The 24547-nt window shown below is 33.5% G+C and overlaps 1 protein-coding gene across 22 annotated transcripts in view; it reads left to right on the top strand.

Moving 5' to 3' along the window:
* The window catches only part of LOC126754486 (microtubule-actin cross-linking factor 1), a 147588-nt gene that overhangs the window by 41916 nt on the left and 81125 nt on the right, over positions 1-24547 (top strand). For 11 of the 22 annotated variants that reach the window (XM_050466478.1, XM_050466474.1, XM_050466475.1 and 8 more), the window contains 5 exons: positions 2014-2031; positions 2712-2771; positions 3849-3938; positions 8564-8734; positions 19578-19857. In XM_050466478.1, the coding sequence (XP_050322435.1) occupies positions 2014-2031; positions 2712-2771; positions 3849-3938; positions 8564-8734; positions 19578-19857 (619 nt within the window). Of the gene's footprint in view, positions 1-2013; positions 2032-2711; positions 2772-3848; positions 3939-8563; positions 8735-13062; positions 13372-19577; positions 19858-24547 lie in introns of those variants that run through there. The other 11 variants (XM_050466492.1, XM_050466479.1, XM_050466491.1 and 8 more) reach the window with 2 other exon arrangements.

The following is a 24547-nucleotide window of genomic DNA, read 5'->3' as shown; positions in this document are numbered from 1 at the left end:
GATCACGGATTTTGATTGGCCCACATGTTGGTCGTCATTTATGTCCTCACGACCACTTTGAAAACCACTCGTGCACTCTGCTACGGGATAGGCAATCATCGCCATAAACTTGTTTCATCAATTGAAACGTTTCGGTAAAAGTTTTACCAATTTTAAAACAAAATTTAATGTTGGCTCTTTGTTCGAAGCTCATTTTCCCACCGATAATACAAACATACTGATACTTAAAACGCAATAACCTAATTTCCAATCAATCAAATGAAATTCTCACTGGGCAATCGATAAAGATAGCAGACGCACCAACGCACCAGTCGACGCGCCACTAGGGGCGCTAGATTCAAAAAGTCCTGTTTACTTTGGAACCCACCTTGTATATATAATTATTATGTATTTATATTTATATTTGTTATTAAATTCCGTCTCTTTGGTTGAGTTTATATCTCTTTAAATAAAAGATATACCATTAAATAAAGCGATAATATATTTTAATTAGCAGTATAGCAATATATTGATTTGTGTTTTATTGATTTTAATACAAATGTATCGGATATGAAACTAAGTAATTAAGTGGCCGATATAGTACTATCAATTACTAACATACCAAATATGATTGAGATTCATTCACGGTCTCGTCGAATAACGAATATAAAATGCTTTTGGAACATTTTTATACTCCCGCAATCAGTTGCTACAGAGTATTATAGTTTGGTTCACCTAACGGTTGTACGTATCACCTAAAACTAAACGAGATAGATATAGGGTTAAATATATATGTATATATAAATGATCAGGATGACGAGAAAATTTGAAATCCGGTTGACTGTCTGCCTGTCCGTCCGTGCAAGCTGTAACTTGAATAAAAATTTAGATCGATAAAACTTTATATGTGGGTTCCCTAGTAAAAAAAAATTCAAGTTCGTATATGGGTGTAATTGGACCACTGCCACACCCACAAATCGCCATTAACCGAAAACATATAAAATGCCATAACTAAGTTAAAATATAAACCTGTAATTTGGTACAGAAGATCGCTGTAGCAAGGGGCACTTTTTTGAAAAATGTGGGCGTGGGGAATTATGGGAGCTGGAGCTTTGAGCGAAAAATTGGCAATGGCCGTGAAATCCCATATCTCGGGACCCGACCAACCGATTTCGACAAAATTTAGTTCGTGGCATTCAAACATCCTTATGTCACATTGTGAAAATGGGCGAAATCGGACAACAACCACGCTCACTTCCAATATAGCACAATTTTAAATTCCACTTGATTCGTTGAGTTCCAGTACATAAATCAGTAAGCAATTAATATAACGGGATAAAACTTTGTACAAATAATGTCTTTAATGTGTGCCACCTTATGATCAAAAGTTATTTAATTCCAATGAAAAATGTTCAAGCTCCTGGATACCGAAAATTTAGACCCCGTTTCCTATAGTTGACTTTTGTTCGTAAATGCCGGTCAATGTGTGATATATATAACTAAAATTAAGGGATAATCCTTCTCTAATAATGGTATTTCTGTTTGTCAAAAATGGGTTGAATCGGACCAATATTTCCCTAGCCCCCTTATACTTAGTATAAAGATTTTCGAACTTCGGATTGACTTTATACCGCATATATCGGTCAATATGTGAGTTATTCCAATGAATATAAGAGCGCGTGTTTTATTCATAACAGTGTATTTTTGTGCCTAAAATAGACAAATTTGAGCGAAAACTTGGCTAGCCCCCATATAACTAATATCAGGATTCTCGAACATCCGACTGGCTTTACTCTATATGATTGGTTTTACACCTTAAAGTATTTCCCTGGCTTTTATTCTTGCAAGTTGCAAGAGTATAAAATTTTCGATTGTTTAATATAAAGTTTTACCAACGCCTGAGAGTACTTCTTTGATCCTTAAAAATTGCGAGGTTATAAAATGTTCGGTTACACCCTTACCTAGCCTTCCCTTTTTATATATTTTCTTCATTATTTATTAATTTTAACTATTTAATCTGATTTTACAATGCAGCATTGGGAATATATTAAGGTAATTACATTCATTATTGACAAAAAAGTGACTAATAAAGTTATAAGTTTAATTTGCTTATAATGGAGCAATGGAGGATATTGTGACACAAGGCACAAAGTAAATGTGTCCACCTTATGAATATATAAATTGCATAAAGATAGATTTCTTTTACTATCATTAAAAGCAATGAAATCCTATTTATTTCGTAAGAAGAAGTGTTATACTATACATAGTATACATTAACAAGTTTTAATAATAAGTTACTTTATATTTGTTCGTTAGTTTTATATTCGATAAAAACCTCTATTTGTCCGTTAACGTTTGGACATACGTAATAATTAGGAATGGTTTACACAAATTATATTTTCTTAAAAGTTTAATTTTCCAAAATTTATTAATTATATTTATTTTGTTAATAGAAAATTAAACATAACTTTTGGAAAAACAATTTTAGTATAGTTGAAAACTCTAAGATATTTAACATACCTTTTATTTTATTTTTTCTTAACATGTTATGAAATGGGATTTCATTTAAACGATGCAAATTCAAGACGAGACAAATTTAATGCTAATTCAAATTTAGCTTTGACTAAAAATTTCTTTAAAATTTATAGCCATTCAGAAGTTATATAATTTACTTCCGGAATTCAAAGCCTATTGTAATAATATAAATAAAACAAAATCTGCTCTATTTTCAGAAATACACAATGTTACATATGTGTGTTTTCACTAATGGATATCCATGTTGTCCACCTTCAGTAAGTTTAAACTTTCATAGTTATAAAATGAAGTTATTTCAGTTTGATTACATCAGATTCCTATTTTAATTTAAACAATAATTTTATTTAATTTTTGCATATACATATAAAACCCCATGGTTTATTATTCAATGATTCTTAATTCACTGCCTTGCATTTCACTGATTGGAAAACAATTTCAATCTGAAATTTTTAGAAAAATACAACAATCCTGTTTTTCATAGTGAAGTTTTTGTAAATTTTTTACAGGTAGAGGACTATTGACTTTCATCCTATCAGTAGATTTTCTAGTAAATTTCGTTTTTATCGTTTATTCTTTAATTAGGTATTATTCGTACATACGTCGCATATATGTATAAACCATATTCAGATCAAGTATGAAGTTGAATTTGTCGCTTTTACTGACAGCATTTCGTTTTTGGTATATATTTTTTTCACCTGTACATCTTGATTTGTTCCGGTCTTCTCATTGTCATGGGAACAGCATTATATTCAAAAGAAGTGAGGTTATCAATCTTCTGCAACAGTTCACGTCGTATACTCATGGGCTATTGATGTAGCAAAAACACGTCACCGTTGAAACGTGACCGCATGAATTTTCTTTTCCATAAATACTTATATTATTTAAACTTATGTTTGTTAAATGTAAAATAATTTATTATATTTATTTTATTTTAGTTACATCAACATAAATGGTACTTATACAACATAAAAAACTATTTATTTTGTAATATTCACTTCAAACATTACTAATTTTAATACATTTTTTATTTTTTTTTATTGTAAATGTAACAAGTCTTTTATAACTAAATAAAGTTTTCTTATGAAGTCTAATAATTATTATAAAAGCTTAATTTGTAATAATAATGCAATATTTTAGTATTAATTGTGACTTTCGCAACTAACTTAAGAAATATTTTTGTGTTTTAGATATGTATTATTTGTTTTTAATCTATATTGTTATATATACGTATTGTTTTAAGTTTTTATATTATATTCATACACACATACAACAATATTTTGGTAATGGAAATTTTTTCAAAAGAAAATCATGTTTTTTTAAATTATTTTTAATAGGCTAAAAGACAAGTGGATGATCTATTCGAGGATCTAAGGGATGGCCACAATTTGCTAACGCTTTTGGAAGTTTTATCAAATGAACACCTGGTAAGTTAGAAATATAATTTCATGCTTATTTTAAAATATTAGAAATTATACATATGTATACATAAGTCTTTTTAAATAGTTTGCCGGGCAACAAAAACGTTTTAAAAGACAAGATCTTTATGTTAAGGTGCTACTAAATCGTTTCAAATTTTAAAGAAGACCGTGTAAAATAAAATTGTCGTGTAATAAATAAACTTTTTTAACATAAGTTTGCCTTAACTCGTTTAAAAAAATTGGACCTTCTATTAGTAATAACAAAAAATAAATATTGCTTTATACAACATAAAGTTAATTCAATTTTTAGCTTTCAACTTTGAAACAAAGAAATCGGATATACTTGAGATCATATCACACATTTGTTAGTAATTTTTATTTTTAAAAATCAGCTGTTTCGCTACGTAAGTGCGACTGGGTATTTTTTCCAATTAAAAACAGGTTCGTCGGTACTTGAAATTTGGTGACACATCCGCCTGACTCTATAGTTTCCAAGAGAAATGGATCGGTTTGCTGCTTCTGCATCAGCTGATGCACTCCCGACACTGCTGGTGCGAGCCGCTATCCGAATTTCGTTTTCGCGTCTTTTGGTAGAGCGTACAGTTGCATTGCATCAGTTATCCTTTCGACCGGCCTTTCTACGAGCAATGTTGAAACAAAATTTTTGAAGTAGGTTATTAGGGAAATTTTTAAGTTATTGTTAAATGAAAATCTTGGAAACAACAATCAGGTGGCCTGGTTGGTGGTGGTAAATCATTGTGCTATCCGGATAAAATTCTTCACAAATTAGAAGCATTAGTGACATGGGTCATATACTGTTTCGGCTGCTTTCAGTGTTTTTGTAACGCTAATAACTCTTGCTTGATGACAATTTCTCAGTACCAAGACCTCATTGGTGTCCTGTTCACTTGAACTCCGTTCCACCTTTTTTCAATTCGTTGCCAGAAAATGTAGGCATATTTTTCCTCTTTGCCATAATGGTGCCAATGGCTGGAAAGGAAATAGTGTCCAATAAATTAACAGATATAAAAAACCGACTGAAGTACAATACGACATCTATTTCTGCCAATAATCTAGTTAATTTGAACACAACTTCCTCTCCCAGTGTTCTAGTTTTTTTTTTGAAGTTTCTTGCCATGGTATAAGCCACATTTTATACCACGTTTAACAGGCTTGAGAGGCATGCACTTTTTTAATGTGCCGCGCCCCTTGAACTTCGTCATTTATTTATTAATGCTTTGATACATACTATCCTGTCGGCATTGCTTTAGTTTTCTTCAAACATTCCACCAAATCATCAACATAGTAAGTTTTGGTATTATACTATGGCTTATCTAGCTGTACATTTTTGGAGTAAAGAAAGTAAATCGATCTTGTACGATTGCTTCTTTCACTGCCTTATTACCAAGCGAGGAGTAATCTTTGAGAGATGAAAGTTGATTGTAGCATATTACAACATGCATCCAACAACTGTTTTCATTTCATCCGCATTGGTTTTTGTTATTTCTTTTTAGTTTGAATTGTGCATTTTCATAAATATGAATCCTTTCATTTGTTTCCGAGGAAGCCTCAAACACCCCATCCCCTATTATTCAGCTGAATCCCTGTTTTCGTTGGAGCTGGAGCCACCACTTGATATGAATTCGACAGAGCTACGTCCACAAAAGTCTTCCATGTCGCTATTATTATCTATTTTTTATTCAGGATCCATTTTCTAAGAAAGCAAAATTTTTTTCCAACAGGAAATCACATTAAGCGCAAAATCAAAGTATTTTTATAAAAAAGTGTAAACAGGCGTCTAAGTTGAAATACCCTTATATTTAAATATTCTCACTCTAAATATCTTACAAAAACTTGGAAAACACTTTGAAAAACCAATAAAGCACTTAACTTTGCTCGCGTCGTAACTCACAAATAAAGTATTGTAAACACAAATGGCAGAAATATTAAACAGTACCTTATGTACAGGGTTTGTCCGGAATGTAATAGGACTGGCTCTGCGTCGAGGCAGCGCTGCCAGCGCGATTTCCAAGGATTGAAGCCGTCATGGAAGGCATTCTCCGGAATAGCCCTGAGAGCCGAGTGGCATGCTGTTTTGATCGCCTCTGTCGATTCAAATAGTGTGTCTTTCATCTAAAGATACATGACTCGTCACCTATGATTACGTTATTCAAAAATTGGGGGTCACTTTCACACATGTTCAAATTTTCTTGGCACATTTCCACCCGCCGCAATTTCTAGTCGTTAGTGAGCGCTTTTGGTACCATCTTCGCGCACACCATGCGCATGTTCAAGTGCTCCGTCAAAATGCCATAAACCACAGATTTTGATAAATTTAACATCTGGGCAATTAAACGAATACTTAGTCGACAGTACAAGTTCAAAACTTTTCGCACACGAGTGACATTATCGGTTTTAGTTTGAAGTCGCAGATCTCCCAACATCATCAGCGACCTCTTCCCCGCCCTCCTAAAAGGTCGGGTGCCACCGAAACACACCACTTCTTGCCAAATCAACTTTTAGTCATACCAAATGTCTCTGTCGCAGATTCACCGAGTTTCACACAGAATTTAGTTAGCTAGGAACGCCCTCTAGCGAATCCAGTCGGTGCGCGCATGCTCCGAAGTACAGTCGCGGCGAAAGAAAGTCAGTCCTATTACTTTCCCGACAAACCCTGTATTCAGGAATGCTTAACCCATTTCCGACGGCACCTAGATCCACTCCATTGATTTTATTTCAACTTTTTATTTTGCTTATAATAAAAAAATCTCGGTGCTTAAAATTTTTTGAGATTGTTACATTGAGCCGTTTAGCCACGGAATCAGAAAGATGCAAAATCGCATACAATTATTGATTTCACGACATATCTCGTTCATTTTCGACTTGGTGATTAATCAAAGTTGCTGGTCGAAAGATCGACCAATAGCTGTAAAAAAGTTAAAGACGATGTGGTATTTTCTACAATCAAGCAACACTGAATTAAACATTTTTAGAGATGTTTAAACTTTAGGTGTTGCATATAATACTGTGATCAAATTGAAAGGTGAATTTTGTCCATTTCATCTCCTTCAAAGTAATCCCTTCCCACTACAATGCACTTAATAATAATACCCAACGATTACCCTCCTCCCGCCCAACCGACGCGAGGGGCGCGATCCGCAAACGAGCGGAATTAGCCGAGTCATAAAAGGCAAGAGAGTTTTAAGCGTTGCGATCTTAAGCTGCTCAGCTACAGAAACAAAAATTTCAACAGCCGAAATTAAGAATTAGATTAAAGTTTATAATTTTTAAAAGTTACTTGTTAAGAGTAGATAAAATAATTTTTTTAATGGTAAAGAGTGAGTCTGTTAGATCAAATGTGCTGGAATGAAAATTGAAATCATGACATATACGGCGGAATGGTTCATTTAACTCAAAATTTGTTCTAGAAAATTTTAAAAGTAAGGGTCTAAACTGCCTGGTAGGGCGAGCGGGAACGTCAAAATTAATATCAGATAAAAGAGATGGGCTACAGACTGACCCATTCACGAGTTTTACAAGAAATATTATACCAAGCATCTCCCTACGACTAGCGAGTGTCGGGAGATTTATAAGTTTTAAACGGTTAATGTAAGGGGGAAGATTTAAACTGGAATCCCAATGCAAATGATTCAAGGCAAAAAGTAAAAATTGTTTTTGAACGGACTCTAACTTATCAGAATGGACTTGGTAACTAGGGTTCCAAACCACAGAAGCATACTCCAATATAGGCCTCACCAGAGATGTAAAAAGAATTTTTGTGGTAAGCGGATCTCTAAATTCTTTAGACCAACGTTTAACAAAACTAAGAGCGCCTTTAGCTTTAAAAACCGTGGAAGTTGCGTGAAGATAAAAATTGAGTTTGGGGTCCAAGTCAACGAATTTTCCAGTCATCATAGCACGATTCAGCTTTCCTTAATTGATTCAAAACGGTATCCTCGGAGTGGTAATGTGAATAGCCAGAAGTTACACGAAGGTAAATCAGGCGAATGCGGTGGTTGCGGCACGATATTAGTTGAAAATGTGGCGAAATTATCACGAATAACCAATGCAGAATGAGATGGTGCATTATCGCACTTCTTTGTTCAATAAGTTCAGACATAGTAAAAATCGATGAAAAAATTTATCGATTCGATAAACATTATATAAATTAAAAATTCACCTTTCAATTTGATCACTGTAATATCATTCGGGCCAGAAGCGTTAAATGATTTCGTCGTTTGATATTGATAAAGAAATTAATTTAACATGTTTCAATATTCTAATCACAAAATGTTTTACCCTTAAAATGCATACTTTTTTTATTTTGTTTCACATTTGGGGTACTCACAACCCGTCGTAAAGCATCGTAAAATCGTAAAATTATAAATTTTTACACTTGTTTAAAAAAATTGTTGTTGGATGTCATACAAAAATGAGTTTACACATTTACAATTCTCAATACTATGTTTTCGAATCGTTATTACTTATAACTTTATGAGACTTGTGAAAACCCTAATTAATTAGATATTTAGAAATAAATAATATATATGTATATGTGTTGCACAATTTTCAACTCATTATATTAAATTTACTAAAGTTTCATAAATAATATAAAATTTCTTCTTTTATAGCCACGCGAAAAAGGAAAAATGCGTTTTCATATGTTACAAAATGCCCAAATGGCCCTTGATTTTCTTCGTTACAAAAAAATTAAATTAGTTAACATCCGAGCTGAAGATATCGTTGATGGCAATCCCAAATTGACCCTTGGTCTCATTTGGACTATCATCTTGCATTTCCAAGTAAGTACGATGAAAAGCTCTTTTAAATTCGATTTATAGCATAATTTTTTGCAATCGTCGATTTAATATACCTTTAAGATTTTTCTTTAGAAATTTTAAATCTTTACATTTTTTGTAAAATCATTGTTCTTTTTATACGAAACAATTTTTTTTTAAAGATTAAATATATGAAAACCTAACCGTAATTTGTAACACACGAATTTCGAAGTGTTGAAATTGTTCACTTTAGGTTAAGTTAGGTTTCTTTGGTAGGCTCGTGAGCCACGGTTAGTTTTGGTCCTTAACAATGCCATAGGGAGTTTTGTTACGTAGTTCAGCGGCCTCACTATCGATACCTCTTCCAGTATCTCTTACCGTGGAGCCTCCAATTGTTTTAAGCCTTACCTGCAGTTATCTCGATCAGCCCCATCCTGCAGAAGAAAACGGTTCGCCACCGTGCATATTTATGTGAATTCGTGTTACTGGGACCTAATTCCTTTTCTCCCACGGTGTTTTTACATATCGGCACAATCCTGGTGGCAGTACATCTTTATATATAACAAAAACAAAAAACATTTAAATATACTTATTCTCTCTATTATTTTTTGTATTTGACTTAAAATATTTAGGATATATAAAAAATATTTCCTTGCAAATGGAGTATAAATCATTATAACACATTAAATCAACTTTATGTGTGACCTTCTATGGTATATTTGAAATCAGAAGCTATATATTTATTATTAATTTTATTACAATTAGAAGAAAATAAATATAATATGTAATATACATACATATGTATATAGTATATCGTTACAAACTAGTTTGAATGTTAATAATTTTATTACAGAAAAAGTGTGGGTAAAATGAGTTTTAAGTTAATATTATTTCGTTGCTCCCACGTTAATTTTTTTAGATTTGGTTTTGCAACCATTTTTATACTTATGCGTACGTACATATATGTATATGTATGTATGTGTCATGTTTTTACAACTATTTTCTTGAAAAATATTCCAATTTTATTAATTCATTTGACAACGACAAACAACGACTTTCAAGTTTGCCTACGTATTTTTTACCTTATCGCCTACGCACACCAAATAAACACCTAATGCAAAAACATGATTTGTGTGTACTTTACGTTGATGTATACAGACCATTTACACATGATGCATACATATGTATCGGCTCATTGCAGCTCGAAGGTGTTAAATACTTTTTCCGCTCTCGCAATAGCATCACTTAGGTAACTTTTTGCATCCTACGTAAAAGCGATATTTAATAAATATTTAAAAGTCCCTGAAAATAAGATAATTAAAATGCATTATTCAAATCTTTAAAATTTTTATACATGTTCTCATATGTTCCCACTAAAAATTTTAAGTGATTAGATTACATTTAATTTCTTCACTAATCAAGTCCGTTCTCACTGCCGTTGGAGAGAAGATAAAACAGATGTTTTTGCCATTCAAGAATTCACATCGCTTAATATTTATTAAAAGAAAACATTCTTATATAGTATTTTGTTATAAAAGCCGTCTTCTTTTAAATATTTTCCATATAATGGAAATAATGGACGCATTTTTTTATTTGGGAAGTCGATTTTCAGGTGAATTGAGATTCATTGCGTTTAATTCATTTGTTTGTTTAAATTTTTTTTCTCTTTGTAGTGTTTAAATCAGCTGGGATAATGTAATAGATTTCCAATGCTGATAAGTAGATGATGCTAAATCAGAGTCGCACAGAGAGTTTTCGCGTGAATTAGATTCATATCACCTCGGAGACGAGATTAAGAACTGTAATTTTTGTATTGCGAAATCTTTTAAATTTAAAAGATTAGTGGGATAAACTACTCAACAGCCGAAATCTTGTGATTAAGTGTCGGTCTGAACATGGTATTACATATACTCGTACTATAAGGGTATTTTAAATTTAAAATGCCTTATAAACATGGTAAAAATTGGAAGCAATTTTATACGGTATACATATGTACATATGTTCTAACATGATTTCACAAAGTGAGACTTTTTGATTTGAATAATTTGTATCAAACACAATAGAATTTGATTATACTTTGCAATAGTGGGATAAAAATTGGGTATAAATATTCCAGTTACCCTCCAATATCTTTTCTTTTCTTTGAAGGGTGTTGCGTCTGCGTTATAGAAAGTACCGAGGATCTTTTAATTTTTTAATGCGACAATGCACTATTTTGTTTTTTAGTAATCCTTTTATCAATGTTATCTACTGAATTAATTTCGTCATAAATGTTCTTTCTGAGTGAATTAATGTCAGCTGCAATTAATTGAGCAATATTATGTCTATTTGATAATACTTCAGTCCAACAGCGTTAAAGAGAGTATTGGTTAAAGATATTAACATAGATTTGTTGTTAAGAGTAAACAAGTTTAATTCTCTTTTAGCTAACAGAGGTGTGTGTAAAGAGCGCAGTGATAGAGTACAAATATGGTATTTTTGTACCTGTATTTTAGACGAAGTGCATTGAAATGTGTACAAACATTTTTTGTTTCAGTCATTAGTAAAACAGCGCAACATATTGAACTGACTAAGTGCTTTAGCGGATAATCAGTTTTTTAACCGACGTTTTCTTTCTATTTTGAAAATAATTTTTAAGGATATTTTTTTTTCTTTATTTGAATAAAGAGTGTAAAAAATTATTGAAATTGACAATCAATACGAAAACGCATATTATATCATAATAAAAATAACATTATTGTTTAATTACTTGTGATGTGTAAATGTTGAAACTTTCGAATATATACATATATATTAAAAAAGAGTAATATAGAAACTAATTCGATACCCAGCGGGATATGGTAGACATTGGTAAGCGAGCAAGGTAAACGATGCAGCATGATTGAATCGCTTGCTCCTACCGATGAAAATTAACACGGCGATGTCCTACGAAAAGTAACAGATCACCTCTTTCGCTTACCATAGGGACGAAGAATTCTTCGATGCCAAAGTAAACGAAGAATTTGTCGATGCCATAGTTAACGAAGAATTTTTCGATGCCAATGTTAACGAAGAAGTCTTCGATGCCACAGTTAACGATGAATTCTTCGATGCCAAGGTCAATAGTAGAATAGAAAAATTTGCATATTAATTTTGCTTTATTTAGGAAAGTGCATGTATATGTATATTTCGTTATTAAAATAGGTATTTATGTATAAAAGGGAATGGTTTTCTTTTAAGCTACGATATTTAAAGAAACGGCCTTTGGCGAGTCTGATGCTTTTTTGAATTGGGTGAGCATACTCCGATTCGGTGAAGCCTTCAACTTTTACACATTCTACAAAAAAATTTTAAACTGTATGTAATTATAAATTTCGATCAATGATAAAGACACGAAAAACTTACCAAATAGTAACGCTTTAAAATACTTCAATTTCTTCATTTTTAATTAGTCTTCTCATATGCCTTTTCGAGAATATTCTTTTATTTCTTTATTCAAAGTTTAAACACAAAACTAAACAAAATTTTTAATTAAAATATCAGCTCACCTAAACACAACCAACTTTCTGCAAATTTTCTGCAAATGCTTGATGGTTTGACGAAATAATGGAAATATTTACTTATAAATTTTATTTTATCAACTTGTATTTGTTGTTTACATATTGTATTGTAACGTTTTTCATGTACTTACTTGATTGTAAATATGAGCACTGTAGAATTTAGCTACATATGTAGCTTACTTTTGTGCACTAGCAAGTATCGAAGAATTCTACATACAATTTTCTTCGAAGCATTCTTCAAAAAAAAAATGTAAGCGGTGAATCATTATCCCGCTGGGTATTTAACGATTCACTGCCTCTCTTAGGATATAAATAATAAATATTGAAGAGTATTTTGCCAGATATCTCAAAGCTTGTTAGCTTGTAGCTCGCTTTCATAATAAACCGACTTCTACCATGACTTCGTGAACTTACCTTTAACTTTCTTTAATTGAAAAATACTGTACTTTTATTTCAAAGCTATAGGATAAATAAAAATTTTGACTAGCCAAATTTTTTACTTTATATTTACAATTAATGCTACAATGTTACAACAAATATGTATATTAGCAAAAATATGTTGCATAACGGAGAGCAATTTACGCCGGAAAGATTTTTAGTTTTAGTAGAAGTTCACAGAATATTTTGATTTGTTTGGGAAAGTTCTAACAAAGTGGTTATTTAAATCATTCTATCGTCTTATTTTAGAGGTCTTAACTCTGAACATGTACTTAAAATATATTTATTTATATATAATTGTTTCACCAATCAATTCAGAAGTTTTGAATACTGAAAATATACACGATTCTGAATTTTCTTAAACTATCAACGAATTTGGCCCATTTCAAGATGATGACGGAAAGAGATAATTCTCAGCCGCTAGAACCTGCTTCGTATGCTCCTAAATATACTATCCAGAACAAATGTACAACGACAGAAATATTTGGCCATAGTGTTGATAGTAGTAGACTTATTAAACGATCTGAAAATGGACCATGTCGTATTACTGTGTGTTCAATTCGTAAGGTGACCATATTAAATCGTACCGCTTTCGGTAGCACCACGAAACCAAAACATTTTGGGTTAAAAAATGCCCGTAAAGCACCGAAGACAAGAGCTATTTGCCAAGAATCGAATATAAAGGTAAAATATATTATTAATGGTAATCAGTTTAGTTTTAACGACAAAAGTATAGTGTAATCCTAATATTTAAATGTTTGTTATTAAATAATATGATGTTTAATAATACTTTATGTTGAGAATTAGAGTTGCGTTAATTAACTTTTTGATAGATGGATAAATGCTTTTGAGGAACTTATTAATGATGATAATATACTATATTTGACATCATTTTAATCTATTATTTTATTAGTTTTGATATGTTGCTCCTTTTTAAAATAATTTTGGCAACTCCTTAAACACCTTCTAAAATTACACAAGTAAAACTCTGAAAGCACTAAGTTTTCTTGTCCTGGATATCTTGTCAAATTTTGATGTTTTCAAGGGCCCAGATTACGACCTTATTCGTGAAAATATTGAATGAGCTTTTGTTTTTATGATAATTGCGTATCTATTATTTTGATAAATGTTGGCTTGCTAGTAATAAAAATTTACTTTTACAGTCATTATTAGGGTTCTTCGCACATAAAAAGATAACATGATCCCCATTCTCAGACTCCTTCCCAAAAGATACGAAAAATCATGCGAAAAGCTAACTCTACTAAATGACCTGTTTTATTTATTGAAAAGCTCGCTTCCATTTCAAAAGTAATTCGTTTGGATTACTCAGAAACAATGATGCCGTCAAATACCCAGATATCGGTACAGTCTACCATTGGATGTGATTAAGAGAGTGAAACATCTTCAGCAAAGTTATTTTTTCCAAATAAACCCGGAGATTTAATACATGATCGAGCTAGGTATTGTTAAACAATTTGTCAAAGATGTGAAAGAATCTTTTTGTACAGAATTATGAAGATATTGCAAAATATACTGTCAAACTGGAGCTGTCTCTAGGAGTAAATTTTAGTATCAAGTTAACTATCTCAATAATAATCTGGATAAATTTTCGGCCATATTGGAAATTATAATAAGGTACAGGTTGAGGTTTTAACTAGAATCTAAAAGAGATGGAAAAAAGATATCAATGTTGACAATTCTTAGAGCTAGGTGCTTATTCAGACACAAGATAGTGTACAGGGTTTTTCTGTGCGCGCACCGACTGGATTCGGTAGAGGGCTAACGAACGAGCGGCTGGTCAGTTGTCTCCCAGCACCGAGAGAGTCGGGACAAACATTTTCGCGCGACGTGAAGTGCGGTGAGTGGAAGTGTGCCAAGAAAATTTGAGCATGCGCCCCACGGACTTTTCAGAAGAATGCCTTCCGTGACACCTTCAATGCTTGGAAATCGCGCTGGTAGCGCTGCATCGACGCAGAAGAAATCTATTTTGAAAGTTTTTATAGAATTGTAAAGATTGGTTTAATAATTTTTTTTTTAAATCGACTCAGTCCTATTACTCTTCGGACAAACCCTGTAGGAAGGCAAGAACCATCGCAGGCGATAAAAATAATTTTTGCGGATGCGATGCTTCAAAAGGAAGAGAAAACTGCTGTAATGTGCTGTTTTAATTCTATGCGAGAGACGCCGCAGGAAAACCTAGTGTAGTATATGGAATTTGGAAAAATTCGGTGAACTAACAAGAAATCAGCTTTAGGCACTGAGATTCACATGTCCTAGCTATGATCCCATTTCATTTATTTTTGCACGTGTGATGCATATCTCAGAGGCAATATTTGCTCAAGGTTTTGTTCCAATATCTTTATTGGCACTTGATTTACATTTTGTAAAATGAAAGAATCGTATGGAATTTAAAATTTTTGTACAGGGTGGGCCAAAAGAAACCAAGAGGTGAAGGAACCAAGGGGTGTAAAAGTTTAATAACTTTTTCGTTTATTAATTTTTTTTTTATTTTTTCTTTCAGATTATATAATATACAAAAGGAAAATTTTTTTACACTAAGTATGAAAAATGATGTCTCTTTTTAGAGCATTTTCCATAACATCTTTCAAAACTTGTGGCTGTAGCGTTCGAATTTCTGCACCAATGTTTGCCTTGAGTTCAAGGATTGTCTCTGGCTTGTTCACATACACTCGCTCCTTGAAATAACCGCAAAGAAAATAGTCGGTTGCTGTCAAATCTGGCGATCGCGCTTGCCAAATAATTTCCGAATTTCTGGAAATTATTCGCCCTCCAAAAATTTGACTTAAAAGTGCCATTGTGTCTCGGGCAGTATGGGCAGTAGCTCCGTCCTGCTGAAACCACATACCAGAGCTGTTTTCAAGAGCAGGACGTAAAAATTTTTCTATCATAAACCGATACCGCTCTCCATTTAATTTCAATAAAAAAAATTAATAAACGAAAAAGTTATTAAACTTTTACACCCCTTGGTTTCTTTTGGCCCACTCTGTATATGGGAACTAAACGTGGTTGTTGTCCGATTTGGTCTATTTCCGCAACGCAACATACGAATGTCGAAATAACGTCAGGTAGAAAATTCGGTTAAAATTGGCCTATTAGTTCTTGAGTTATAGAATTTCACGCATTGTTCAATTTTGATATGGACTCTTATGAAGCCCTTCCGTACAATTTCGGTTTTTGTTGACGTATTTAATTATTCTTCTTTTAGTAGCTTTCAATATAACCGTTATATGGAGAGTGGACTAGATAATTATCTGATTTAACCTATTTTCACATTACATGAAGCAGTGCTAAAAGCACTTCCCCTCAACAAGTTTGTTTGAAAAACTGTGTGGGTGTAGGCACTCCCACTTTCCAAGAATTTTCACCCCACAGATGCTCTTTTCTTTCAACTGCAACAGGCGCCTAGTATAACCTTTTATATTTTTTCGCTTAACGTCATTTAATGGGCGTGGTCCCGCATCTATAAGTGCACCATTTTTCATCAGGATATCGAACTTTTTCCCAAGTTATCGTTTGCACGGACGGACAAACGGACTGACAGACGATCTCACAGACAGTCACTCGGAATTTAATTCGCCTCGTCATCCTCATCATTTATATAGGTGTTACAAACGACTACTGGGTAAACAAAACAATAAATTTTGAAGTTATATGTTGCAAGAGTGTAAAAAGTTTTCCAACCAGTACCTGATTTCAATCGATCACTTTGTATGTACATATATGGGAGCTTGTGCTATAGTATACCGATCTGAATCATTTCTTCGGTGATTTTATAGAAGCCTTGGACAGTAGATTCTATCTTGCGAAATAAAAAATGTATATGCTATAATGTTCCGATATGGGCGGTTTCAACAAATTAGCTATTTCTTTGGCAGAAAACTCAAAATACCCTGTTCAGGGTATACATTTTTTTAATCAAATAGCACATTTCAATTTTATGAACCATTTTCCTTGCAGATTTAGATATAAATACGAGCAAAGGTCCTTTATTTAATGTACTCACAGTTGTAAATTTGAGTACGTTTGTCCTCTCGATTTATATTCCGCCTTCTTACGGCTATAATTTCTGTACCTGCTCCATACATTTTTTTTGCTAGAGGACCACTTGCAATTTGCTCTTTTTCTGACGGAGTCTTACTCAACTGGATTTGTTTCAGATGTTCGACCGCCGAAAAATTACAAAAAAAAAAAAACAAGTAAGAAAGGTTCGGGTGCAACCGAAGATAATACTCTTGCAACTTGCTGGAATCAAAGCCATGGAAATACCTCACGGTGTAAAACTTCAATAAGAGATCGAAATCTAAGCAATTTTGTATATATATGCACCATATATAACTTATACACTGTCCTACGTATATATTTGGCATAAGATTGTTAGAAAAACCAAAATCATTATACGTAGTCATTATACAAAATCAGCCGGATGTTCAAAAGTCCTGGCTTTTGGGTCTAGGTGAAGTTTTTGCCCAATTGTATTCATTTTAGGCACAATGATATACTATTATGACTCAAATACATTCCGAAATTTTCATTGAGATAACTCAAATATTGGTCGATATATCCAGCCACCAGGAAGTTCAAAAATATTTATATTAAGTATATGGGGGCTCAGGGAAGTATTTACTCGATTCCACTCATTTTGGATACACAAAATTACTACTGCAGGAAAAGGATTATATCTGAATTTCTATTGCATATCTCACACATTGGCCGATGTTTTCGAACAAAAGTCAACTATAGGTACTGGGGACCACATATTGGGTACCTACGGTCTTTAAACAGTTTGGGTTGGATTTGAACAATTTTTTGTCATAAAGTGGAATACACTGAAGGATTTATTCGTGCAAAGTTTAATCCCATTATAATAAGTGCTTCTTGATTTCTTTACTGGAAAATAAAAGAATCAATTGGAATTTAAAGTTGTGCTATATGAAAAGTAGGCGTGGTTATGGTCCGATGTCTTATTTTACCAGCGTGACATAGGAATATGAAAAGAATACCACTTTCCAATTTTATCGAAATCGGTCAGTCGGGTCCCGAGATATGGTACCAAAAAGTAGGCCGTGCCATGCCCATCTTCAATTTTTACCAAGGTCCCTGTTCAGTCTTGTCATAACTGCGGGCGTCGAAGGATTTGGAGAATTATTTTTTTTTTTAGGTTGGTAGTACTGTCAGTCACATTTATGTCAAATTTCATGTCAAAATATTCATCAGTGTTTGAGATACGTGTCGTCTTGTGAGCTGCTAAAAGTGAGTTTTTCGTGTTTTGCGATGTCGAAATTTGTTGAGCAAAGAATTTACATTAAATTTTGCTTAGGGAATCAATTTTCTGCTGCGGATACGTTGATAATGGTGCAGAAAGCCTATGGTGATGAGGCTATGTCTAAAAAAATGTTTTCAAGTGTTATAGTGAGTTCCAAGCCGGCCGTGAACGTGTCGAAGACGAAGAGCGTCCAGGGCGACCATCAACCTCAACCGACGAAGCTCACGTTCAACAAATCAAAGATTTGGTGTTGAAAAACCGTCGATTAACAATTAGAGACCTTGCTGATGAAGTTGGCATATCGAAAGGCTCAGCCAATACCATTTTGAAGGATGTTTTGGGCCTCAGCACGTCAAATCTCGACTGATACCGAAAACAAACCCCGAAACAACCGATCAATCGAGCGAATATCGTGCCAAAAGAGAACCGAGACCAAAAAAATTGCGCCAATGTCACTCAAAAATCAAGGTCATGTTGACTGTTTTCTTCGATTATCGTGGTGTTGTGCATTATGAATTCCTTCCAACCGGTCAAACAGTCAACAAGGAATATTATTTTAACATTTATGCGACGTTTGCGTAACGCTATCCGCCTAAAAAGGACGGAATTGTGGAAAGACAATTCTTGGTTTTTACACCACGATAATGCACCATCCCATACTGCCCTCGTAATTCGTGATCATTTCGCCAAAAACTCAACCCATATCGTTCCGCAACCACCGTATACCTGATCTGGCGCCGTGCGACTTCTGGCTGTTCACCAAGCTCAAAAGACCGCTCCGGGGACACCGTTTTTATACGATAGGGGAGATTCAAGCTGCAGCGAAGACGGAACTGAAGGCCATCCCGGAAAGTGACTACAACCAGTGTTTCGAAGATTGGAAAATCCGTTGGCATAAGTGCATTGCATCGGGAGGGGATTACTTTGAAGGGGATGAAATTGATTTGGATGAATAAATAAAGAATTTTCAAAATAAATACAATGTCACCTTATTTTTTGGGAAAGAAAAAAATTGTGTTAAACATAAGCGGTACAACACTATTCCGCACCGTTTCATTATGACATCGTCGATATTTAACAAATACTGCGTCAGTTGGAATTTTTCAAATTTACTTTATCCAGTCCAAGATTTAATTACACATATTAATATTATATATAAAAATGAAACGCTATTTCGTTATGTGCCCGTATAACGTCGGAACCACCGCGTGGAAAGTCGTGAAAATTTGCATAGTTATTCCTTTAGTCCTACAGATGGTACTAAAGAAGTCTTTTTTGCAAAATCAAAAAAAAAAAAACAAAAAATAGCAGAATAGCTACAGCGTTGAGAAAAAGTTCATCCATAATTTAAGATGACTTCATAATATCCTCGACAAAAACGTTATAAAGATATGATGCTAATTCCAAATTCCATTAAAGAGGAATTTTTTTCTAAAGTAAATTACATTTCTTCGCTTTTAATATAGAAAAATCTGATGAGTAGTTTCGTCGTTTCTATTAATTTCAGTAAACTAAAATTAATATTAATTCAAATATACTTATATGGTATATATGTACATACATACATATATCAATTTAGTAATTATCGTTTTTTTATTTTTAACAGATTTCGGATATTGTTGTTGGAAAAGATGATAATTTGTCCGCACGAGAGGCTTTATTACGTTGGGCTCGTCGCTCGACTCTACGTTATCCGGGAGTGCGGGTGAACGACTTCACTACGTCCTGGCGAGATGGATTGGCATTTTCTGCTCTAGTTCATCGAAATAGACCTGATTTGCTTGATTGGCGGAAAGCAAGAATGGATCGCCCACGGGAACGTCTGGAACAAGCGTTTCATATAGTGGAAAAAGAATATGGTGTTACCCGTCTTTTGGATCCTGAAGGTAAATGTTATTATAATCTCTAAAACTGAACTATTCAATTCATTATAGTAGCTTTTTAGTATAAACAAAATACAAACAAAAATGAAGGGTCTTCAAAACAACAAGAAAATTTTCAAAATTAATTTTATATAAAAAAAACGGTATTAAATAGGATAACCTCTGTTCACGTCTGATAATATTAGCTAACAAAACCCTTCTTTAATACGTTTTTTCGATCTTAACTACCCTTAGATTCTTAATATTCACAAAACTTTATGTACAAGGTGCGTTCCAAAGTAAATAGGATGGATAGGATGTTGGCGCCATCTATGTGTCGACTGGTGCGTTAGAATCTGTCGTCTTTATGCAGTATGCTTGTGTTATCGGTGGGGAAATGAGCTTCGAACAAAGAGCCAACATTAAATTTTGTTTTAAAATTGGTAAAAATTTTACCGAAACATTTCAATTGATGAAACAAGTTTATGGCGATGATTGGCTATCCCGTAGCAGAGTGCACGAGTGGTTTCAACGTTTTCAAAGTGGTCGTGAGGTCATAAATGACGATCAACATGTGGGCCAATCAAAATCCGTGATCACCGGAAATTCCATCGAAACTGTGCGTGAATTCATCAAAAATCATCAATGAAATTCATGGAAATGGAATTGAACATCTCCAAAACATCGATTTATCACATTTTGACAGAACATTTGGGCTTACGAAAGGTGTGTGCACGGTTTGTTTCGCACAAATTGACTGACGACCAAAAATTGCTCAGAATCCAACATTATTTGACCAAAAATCACATTTTAACCATTAACCACTCCCTGTGTTCACCTGATATGACACCGTACGACTTATTCCTTTTCGGAAAAATGCATTTGCCCATGAAAGAAAAGCGTTAGGCAGACGTAGAGGCTATTCAAAAGGCTTGAAATGGCATACTGGCGGCCATTCCGGCCAACGAGCTAAAACACTCGTTTGACATGCTTTTGGAGCGTGAAAAAAGCTGTATTGTAAAATAAATTGATTTTGCCGAAAAAACTATTTCTTCTATAAGTCCTGTTTATTACGGAACGCACTTTGTATATATCAATAGGAGCAGTATAGTTCTCGCATTTCTTTTTATTAAAACTTTTTGGTGTCTTTCGTAAACTAAAATCTATTCTGGCTTCTAATATACTACTATTTATGATCAAAAAATAGTAAACATTGTTCATAATTTTTAAATTTTTATTTTATTCTTTAAAATCGATATCGTCCCCCTCAAAGTAATCTCCCTTGGCCCCAATACACTTATGCCAACTTTTTTTTAGAATTCTCGAAACAGTTGTTAAGGACAATTTCTGGAATGGTGTGAAATGGGTGACTCGAAGTTTCTTCACTCACGAAGAATCAATGCAGTATGAGACGGTGTATTATCCAGGTGCAAAAACCAAAATTCGCCGGCATAATTCCGACCTCTTTTTACGAATAGTTTTCCGCAAACGACGCATAACATTCAAATAGTATTTCTTTTTTACAGTTTGTTGGGTCGGAAGGAGTTTGGAATGCATCAATAATCGAAGAAAACTGTTAACATAACCTTACTTTTTAACGTGATTTTTTAAGATATGACTCATCTTTGCCACGATATTCGGCCGATTGATCGTCTGTTTTCGGGTCGTAAGCATAGATCCAGACTCATCGCCAGTAATAATACAGTTCATGGCATCCTGGTAGTCGGAAAGCATTGTTTCATAGACGTTGACGTGACGCTATTTCTCGAAAAAATTTAGAGATTGTGGAACTTTCATTTTTCTACGGCCAAATGATCTTTTAAAATGGTTTTCACTGATCGTTCCGATATTGCAACGATGCCAGTAAGATCTCTGACTGTAAATCGTCGATTCTAAAGCACCAATTCCTTTATTCCTCCCAGAAGTTTTTTAAAAGCAATATTCCTGGTTTAATAATTGCAGATGATTGGCTGTCTTAAAGTCCCCGATACCAGACCGTACATGTCCCCAATAATAAGCGCCGCACAGTGTTGCAAAACCGGAATTTTTTGGAAATCATATTGCCTAAAAAAAAGAATAAAATAGTAAAACAACAGAGAGAGAGAAAGGTACCACCACAAGCTAAAAGAAAATACTATATAAAGACGGACACACATGCGGACTAATTAGTGACAAAAAAGAAAAGATGGCGATTAGCCGAAACCGGTCTGAAAATAATAAAAATTTGACGTGGGATGACGGAAAGTCACCCGAAAACCAATATGATTAAATTATTCAATAAGTGATTCCAAGAATTTCCGTTCTATTTCTATGGAATAAATACTGAGAGTGATATACTAAAATCGCCATAACTCCCAGGAGGGCAGGTATGGGCAGCTGATTTTTTCACAGTTCGTTGAAAACAAATTATGTAACATTTCTGTAGTGGCTTGGAACTGGGACTCTCTGGGACTTTTTAGATAAATATTGCTTACCTAACCCAAATTTAATGCAAAAATGGACCTTTAGTCGGGTTTTCGCTCTAAAAAAGGTGCATATGAAAATGTCTCAAACAACATTCCTTTGTTTTACAGAAGATACTTGTCCGAAGGCAGAGTTTTTTTCCGAATCAAAATATCTGTCACCAAAATCAAATGAGATCATTTTGAATACAGCCCTGAAATCCCCTCTTTTCGTGAAAATTTTGTATATTTGACTTCTAAAATCAATTAAAAAACAACGGGCCAACATAGAAATAAGCTTTATGTGTTTTTTGTTTACTTGGAATGTCTGTGACAAAATTGCATCATTAAAAACACTGAAAAAAATAATCGGAGAAAAGTTACTTTTTCACTAGCCGCAACACAGTGCGCCGATTAATTGTAGACAAATACGGTGAAGAACAAAACCTATTAAATTTAGAAATATTTACCTCGTATTGTATCTATAAATAAAATAATGAAAACGAAAAGGTTATTCCCGGCGTAAAAATAACACTGTGGTGTTGAAAATAATTTATTCTAATTTTCTTTGATTCGTTATTAAGCACAAATAAACATAAAATATATTACCATATATTGATTTTTTATATTTTATTAATATTGTATTCAACTTTAAACAAATTATTTTTTTCAAAGTTGTTAGTTGATTATCAAACGTTGGCCGTTGCATAATTGAGGACATTCAATAATGATAGTTGACCAATTCTCAACCGATGATTATATGGTGTCCTCCCGGGATATATCCGGATAATTTTCGTTTCCATTTCATCAACAACTGTATGGAATGATTTAAAATACATCCATTTTCGTCAACTTCTACATTTTGAGACACCGATTATTGAGTCAGTTATGATCCAAACAATTAATTTTTACTTTCAGGAATATACTCTAACTTAATTAAGTTTTTTTTCGGATGCACTGCGTATTTGGTTGCAGTTATATTCTAACATTTTTAATATATAGTGTAAAATCTGAATGTGGATTAGTTTACAATTTTTCATACATATTTATGGTTGCCTTAGAATAAACGAAGAATGACAATCCCAGACAGTGGTAAGACAGCAGCACCAAAAGCTTCATCGTTGCCGTTAAATCTTGCATTGTTCTGTGCTCATCTCAAATTGAACTTTTTATTAACACTGCAGCTGTTCCGCTATTTTTATACTCTTACAACCAGTTGCTACAAAGTATTATAGTTTTCTTCACTTAACGGTTGTACGTATCATCTAAAACTAAGTCCGTCCATGCAAGCTGTAACTTGAGTAATAATTGAGATATCTTAATGAAACATGGTATGCAGGTTCCTTAGTACAAAAAAAAATCGACTTCGTAGATGAGCGTAATCGCACCACTGTCACGCCCACCAATTGTCATTAACCTATAACCTATAATGTGTTATAACTAAACACGAAATTAAGATATTAAACTGTAATTTGGTACTGGGGATCCCAGTTGCAAGAGTCACCTGTGGGTAAAAAATTTTGAAAAAGTGGACCTGGCACTGCCTTCTAATAAGTTTAATGTACATATCTCGTAAACTACTAAACAATAACCTAATTAGCTGAGTTCACTCCCTATATAACGATCATGTTCAAAACAACTAAAAGCGCAGTAAATCAATAACTAAATACGCCAGAAACATTAAATTTTAACTCCGAGATGGTATGTTAGGGCTTTATGGGAGCCGTTATAAAAATTGGACAATTGGCGTGACACCGCCCACTTTTTAGTGAAATCACATATCTCGGGTCCCAACCGATCGATTTCGACTAACTCGCATTTTTCTCATATTTCTATGTCATAGTGTGATAATGGGCAAAATCGGACCACAACCACGCCTACTTCCCATATAACAAAATGTAAATTTCACTTGATTTTTTCATTGTCCAGTACACAAATCAGGAAGCAATTGATATACTTAACACTAAAATTTTACACAAATAATTCCATCTTATGACCAAATCCAAACAAAACTATTCAAGTCCCTAGGTACCGAATGTGTGAACTCCAGTATCTATACAGTAGAGGCCCGCTAATCCGGATCAATTAAAACCGTCCCCTATCCGCAATATAAGGGAATCCGGATTACCAAAGACATATCAGAACTATGTATTAAGAAAAAATATTTATAAATTTCTGTTTGTTTATTATAACAAATAATACACATGTTCCAAAAAAAAAATCTTAAAACAATAAAGCATAAAAGCGAATGTAATGAATAATAAATATGTGAT

The sequence above is a fragment of the Bactrocera neohumeralis genome, chromosome 4 (assembly GCF_024586455.1).
Source record: "Bactrocera neohumeralis isolate Rockhampton chromosome 4, APGP_CSIRO_Bneo_wtdbg2-racon-allhic-juicebox.fasta_v2, whole genome shotgun sequence".
NCBI classification, from domain to species: Eukaryota; Metazoa; Arthropoda; class Insecta; order Diptera; family Tephritidae; genus Bactrocera; species Bactrocera neohumeralis.
The sequence above is the reverse complement of the archived record's forward strand: the minus strand, read 5'-3'. Positions and strand labels throughout refer to the sequence as shown.